The sequence below is a fragment of the Ranitomeya imitator genome, chromosome 3 (assembly GCF_032444005.1).
Source record: "Ranitomeya imitator isolate aRanImi1 chromosome 3, aRanImi1.pri, whole genome shotgun sequence".
Lineage (NCBI taxonomy): Eukaryota > Metazoa > Chordata > Amphibia > Anura > Dendrobatidae > Ranitomeya > Ranitomeya imitator.
In genome coordinates, this window is record NC_091284.1 from 612,300,140 (window position 1) to 612,306,292 (window position 6,153).

Here is a 6,153-nt window from a genome sequence, read left to right on the forward strand (position 1 = left end):
AACTTTGTCACGAACTTTCCACGTGTCCAGAAGACTTCCCAGGTATGTATATTTACACACCGTGAGGGTACGTTCCAAAGGCGAGAACAAATAGTGGATTTTCCTTGGTGGATCTGCATGCTGAAAATTTGCTGTATAGTAATAGCAATCTCACTTATGACTAAATCTGCAGCGTAAACCGAACAATTCTGCGGTTTTAAAAATCTGCAGCATATTAGTTTTTACTCTAGATTTCACAGCAGAAAATCCACACCTTTTCTGTAACCAAATGCACAGTCCAAAACATCCAGTGGGAATAGATCTTTACTCCCTGTTGATATGTAATGCTTTATTCTTTAGTTTTGCTCCACCACAGCAGCTCAGAAACACAACCGACAGCAGTGTAGAACCAGTCTCATGAAAGTCATCATCGACTATAATCTGGAACTTCCTTTCAATCAAGGTGTCCATCATTTTACGCGAGAAAGAAAATAGCTTGCTGTATTTTTCTTTTCTTTTTTTTATCAAATAAGGAGTTTGTGGTGGAGGCATCAAGACTTCAACATACATGTCATCACATTCATCAGAAAGAAAAATAAATAAATAAATAAATAAAAGTTACACTTAGGCCCTGGCTCATTTTGCGTCCTAAGGATATGGCAGTAACATTCATACTGCCTCCAATTGATAAGGCTCTTCAAGTCACAATCTTTTGCTGTACAACTCAGTCCCATGCAAATACATCCATAAAGCAGACAGGTAAATTGTTCTATTGCATTAAGACCTCTGTAGATGGTATCTCCACTATTCTTCCAACGAAGAATTGAGCGCCATACAGGTCAGACTAGTTTACAACATAACTAAACAATCAATTAGAGACCACATTAGTGAAGTGTGTTTATTCTGCTCCTGTCAGTTTATAGCTCCCTCCCTGACACTTACAGAAAAGGCAATGTGATCATAATAGCAAATGTAACTTACTTGACAGTGACACGATTGGATAAGTCCTGAAGATCCCCAGGGTGAAAAAGTTGAGCTTCTTTCAGTCCTAGTTTCTCGCACGCCCGCAAGAAAACATTAATATTATCCTGAAACGGCAAGTGGAAAAAAAAATGATTGCTTAGCTGAGCAGTCACAAATCAAAACTGCTTATCGAAGTCCAAAACTCCAAAGTCCACAAGAAACAGCAGAGATAGAGAACATGCAGAGAGCCTGGAAGATGTATTGGAATAATATTTCATGGATACCAGGAGGTTGTCTCTAATCTGTGAGGCTGAGTGACGCTGCAACCATTACCTGCTGCAGTCAGTAATCAGAAAAGTACACTTTGATGTCAGGTCTACAAACAAACGCCCTCTTTCTGTCTTTGCACGGCAAACCTCACCTCTTAGGACTTTAAAAATAACTGCAGCTAATGACATTGACCCACCCAGAAACTATTGCCAGCACCGGCATAGGAGGGTGAGGAAAAGGAGGAGGGACATGCTGTTTCTATAGAACACAGAGTGGCTGGGACATTGCACCTGGAATCTAGGTTTGGCCGCCTAACAGGATCTTGACAGAATGTGAACATACGCAGGCAGAAGGTAAAAATGTCACAGCTATGATCCAGTATAGTAAGATAAAAAATACATGAAGAAGTACAGAGAAAAGAATTCAGGAGTGGTCCATTACTCATTCTACTGCACCTGTTCCAGGCTACTTGCTTCTGCAAAGTGAAGCCAGTCCTATAAAAAGCTCAACAAGATGCAACAGCTGAACTGAAAGGACAAGTCTCATAATATGAAAAATCCTAAAAGGGATCTCTGGGACAGGGAAAGACGCATGCAACTTCACCCAGCAAGGTGGTCCCCAGCCGTTGAATGTCAATGAGAAATGGCAACACTTTTCTTCTAGAAACTAAAATCTGTGAAATGTGTGAATCCTCGCAATATCCAGGTTCAGATGATGCCCTGGGTTGCAGCCTTCTGTGAAGTTTGAATTAAAAATCGAACCTGATGTTGCTGCTCTATAGTTTTCTTTAACCTGTAAATTGTGTGACGGCTTCGTGCACCCACAAAGGCTGGAACCACAGGTGGTAGATTGTGTATGTGTGCATACTACAGATAACAACATTAGACAGTCTCCCTGGGCTCAGGGATTGATCTTTACAGCACCCCAGAGTAGCTAGCTCATAGTGATGCAACGGTTACTAAGTCATCTGCAGACAAATATTACATATTGCAAGCTGTAACCCTTACGGGGTAAAAAAAAACAACAACCCAACAATGGAATCGACCCTTAAAAGGTGATCAAAATAGTGCAGTGAAGCAGCAGTCTCAATCCCAGCATACAGGTGCAGAGATGAACAACTGTAAGGGACAGCAAGAGAAAGACTTTTCACAAATGGCAAATACAATGTGCCCACACCTATTCTAACTCCTAGGCAAGTAACGTGAATACTGCATGCAAGCAAGACATGGTCACTCCCAGCCCATTTGCTTTACATGTTTATTGTGATCATTCGCCTTACTGCTTTGCCTATGCACGGAAGCTTGCCGCGATCTGGCATTGGAGTTTAGTACACAAAGATCCAAAAAGCCTGCCTGGCAATGTAAACTTGCAGCTAGGGATGAAAGTAGCCAACTGTTCTGTTACATATAACATCAAGAGAGGAAACACATTTCCAGGTAAATTCTGTAGCAAGGACAATGGAAAAGATGTGCATTATATGTTGTAAGCATTGTGTTCGAGCCCTACATTTGGCATTCATACCCAGAGCCTGTCTGTTTTTACATTTTTGTCAAGATTTTTATAAGGCAGGGGAAGGCCTCATAATGGGCAAAACAGCCTAGCCAGTATTTCACATTATACGCAGTTCACATTTTGCTCCTGTGACACAGTTACCGTACTTCAGTGCAAAGTCTGAAAAAGGCCAACATGCTGAAAGTCCTGAACAAATGCCCTGCAGGTATACACAGTTCAAAGGGGTTTGAGAATGGGAACATTCTGTTTACATCTACAGACAAAGGGCAAGGACAAACTAACAGGCTGAAAACGGCAGTGGCTAGTAGCCATTACAGTTTTCTATTAGCTGGATAAAAATATAACTTGATTTTGCCATCAAATAACTGTTTATCTGGCAAAACTTTGCATCCGGTTGAAACGTCCATGTGGTTTTTCAAGAAAAACAATTTTTTGCAGGCAAACAGCCAAGTGATTGCGCATTTCCACTTTTTTAGTTTGTTTTTTACCATGTTAGGCTACTTTCACACTAGAGTTTTCTGCAATCCGTCACAAGGCGTCGTTTTGCAGAAAAAACGCATCCTGCAAAAGTGCTTGCAGGATGCGTTTTTTCCCCATAGACTTGCATTGACGACGCATTTGCGACGGATTGCCACACGTCGCATCCGTCGAGCGACGGATGCGTCGTGCTTTTGCGGACCGTCGGGAGCAAAAAACGCTACATGTAACGTTTTTTGCTCCTTACGGACCGCTTTTTCCGACCGCGCATGCGCGGCCGGAACTCCGCCCCCACCTCCCCGCACCTTACAATGGGGCAGCGGATGCGCCGGAGAAATGTATCCGCTGCCTCCATTGTGCAATGCGTTAAACTCTAGCGTCGGAATCTCTCCCCGACGCATTGCGACGCGGAGATTCCGACGCTAGTGTGAAAGTAGCCTTAGGCTACTTTCACACTAGCGTCGGAATCTCCGCGTCCCAATGCGTCGGGGAGAGATTCCGACGCTAGCGTTTAACGCATTGCACAATGGAGGCAGCGGATGCATTTCTGCAGGATGGGTTTTTTCTGCAAAACGACGCATTATGACGGATTGCAGAAAACGCTAGTGTGACAGTAGCCTTAATTAAATGCTAAAACGGACCTACAATTATGATTCTCTAGGACATTGCGAGTTCGTAGATACTAAACATGTATAGGTTATTTTTTTATTTAAGTGGTTAAAAAAAAAATACAAAGTATGTAAAAAAAAAAAATGGTGTCATTTTCCAAGACTTGTAGCGTCTCCTTTTTTCGGGATCTAGGTGAGCGCTTATTTTTTTTGCACAGAGCTGACTTTTTATCTATATTATTTGGGGTAGATGCAATGTTTTGATCACCTGTTATTGCAATGCGACCAAAAAATGTACTTCAGTCGTTCTGAATTTTCTTGTTAAGACATATACTGATCTGATCAATTCTTTTAATATTTTAATAGTTCAGGCATTTTTTAACTTAGCGATACCAAATTTGTATTTTATTTTATTTTTGCGGTTTCATTTTAAATGGGGCAAAACAGGGTCGATTTGAACTTTTTTTTTATTTCACACTTTTTACTTGCTTCAATAGACTCCTTAGGAGACTTGAAGCTACAATCGTCCGATCGCTTGTGTCACACATATCCGGGCTTTAGCTGGACCATTCCAAAACTAACAGTCTGGCAAATATACCGTATTATTTTGTTGATTTTGAGGTTTGCTTATGGTCTGTGTTGTTCTGAAAGGTGACATTCCTTTTCATCTTGAGCTTTTCTGCAAATTCCTGAAGGTTTTGATGCAAAATTGATATTTGGAATGGTTCATAATTCCTTCTAGCTTGGGGGAAAAAAGAAAAAAAAAAGGCTGCCTACAAACAGATCCAAAGCATACTGCCTCCACCATGCTTCATGGTGTTTTTTGCATTATGCGCAGTGTTAGCTTTGTGTCAAACATACCTTTTGGAACTTATGTTCCAACTGTTTAGGGTTTGTCTTATCAGGATAGAACACTTTTTTTTCACGTTTTGGGCAGATTTGATGTAGGTGATGGCAAAACACCCAGGTTGGATGTATTTCTTTGTAAGAAAATACTTCACTTCTTGATGACCGTCTTCAGTGTTCCATGGTATATCTAAATACTTGGAAATATTTTTTTATACCCTTCTTATTACTGATAATTATTAACAATGAGATCACCTTAAAATTATGGCAGCAGTGTACTGACTACTATTTAACATGAGCTTAAATGTAATTGGCAAATTCTGAACATAACCACATTTCCAGTTATAAGAGGGTATTCATACTTATGCAAATATACTGCTCACACTAAAATCCCACATCCTAGATATCACTGAATGAAATATTCCGGTTGCAAATCTTTATTACATAGTGGAATGAGTTGAGAACAATAAAACCTAAAAATGCTGAATGCAAATCACAAGTAATATCCCATGGAGGTCTGGAGTTGGAATGATGCTCAAAATCAAAGTGGAAAATCAAATTGCAGGCTGATCAAACTTCAGTGGAAATGCCACAAGACAAGGAAATGATGATCAGTAGTGTGTGTGGCCTTCACGTGCCTGTATGACCTCTCTACAATGCCTGGGCATGCTCCTGATGAGGCGGTGGATGTTATCAATAGGAATCTCCTCCCAGACCTGGATTAAGGAATCAGTCAACTCCTGGACAGTCTGTGGTGCAATGAGGCGTTGGTGGATGGAATGAGACATGACGTCCCAGATATTCTCGATTGGATTCAGTGCTGGGGAACGGGCAGGCCAGTCCATAGCATCAATGCCTTCATCAAGCAAGAACTGCTGACATTTCAGCCACATGAGGCCTAGCATTGTCATGCATCAGAAGGAACCAGGACCCGCTGCACCTGCATATGGTCTTACAATGGGTCTGAGGATCTCATCCTGGTACCTACTGGCAGTCAGGGTACCTTGGGCTAGCACATGGAGGGCTGTGCGCCTCTCCAAAGAAAGGCCTCCCCACACCATTCCTGACTCAATACCAAAGTGGTCACGTCAGAGGATGTTGCAGGCAGCAGAATGCTCTCCACGGCATCTCCAGACACTGTCACGTCGGTCGCATGTGCAGTGTGAGCCTGCTCTCATCTGTGAAGACCACAGGGCGCCAGTGTCAATTCTGCCAATCTTTGTGTTCTCTGGCAAATGGCAATCGCCCTGCATGGTGTTGGGCTGTAAGCACAACACCCACTTGTGGACATCAGGTCCTTATAACACCCTGATGGAGTCTGTTTCTGACAGTTTGAGCAGACACATGGGTGTTAGTGGCCTGCTGGATGTAATTTTGCAGGGCTCTGGCACTGCTCCTCCTGTTCCTCCTTGCACAAAGGAGGAGGTAGCAGTCCTGCTGAGGGGTTGTTGCACTCCTACGCCTCGTCCTTGTCTCCTGTTGTACTGGCCTGTCTCCT

At 42.4% G+C, this 6,153-nt stretch overlaps 1 protein-coding gene across 19 annotated transcripts in view; it reads right to left on the reverse strand.

The window, feature by feature from the left end:
* LMO7 (LIM domain 7) overlaps positions 1-6,153 on the reverse strand; it is a 235,734-nt gene that overhangs the window by 114,408 nt on the left and 115,173 nt on the right. For 13 of the 19 annotated variants that reach the window (XM_069758116.1, XM_069758112.1, XM_069758115.1 and 10 more), the window contains exon 5: positions 961-1,067. In XM_069758116.1, the coding sequence (XP_069614217.1) occupies positions 961-1,067 (107 nt within the window). Of the gene's footprint in view, positions 1-960; positions 1,219-1,275; positions 1,374-6,153 lie in introns of those variants that run through there. The other 6 variants (XM_069758119.1, XM_069758123.1, XM_069758121.1 and 3 more) reach the window with 3 other exon arrangements.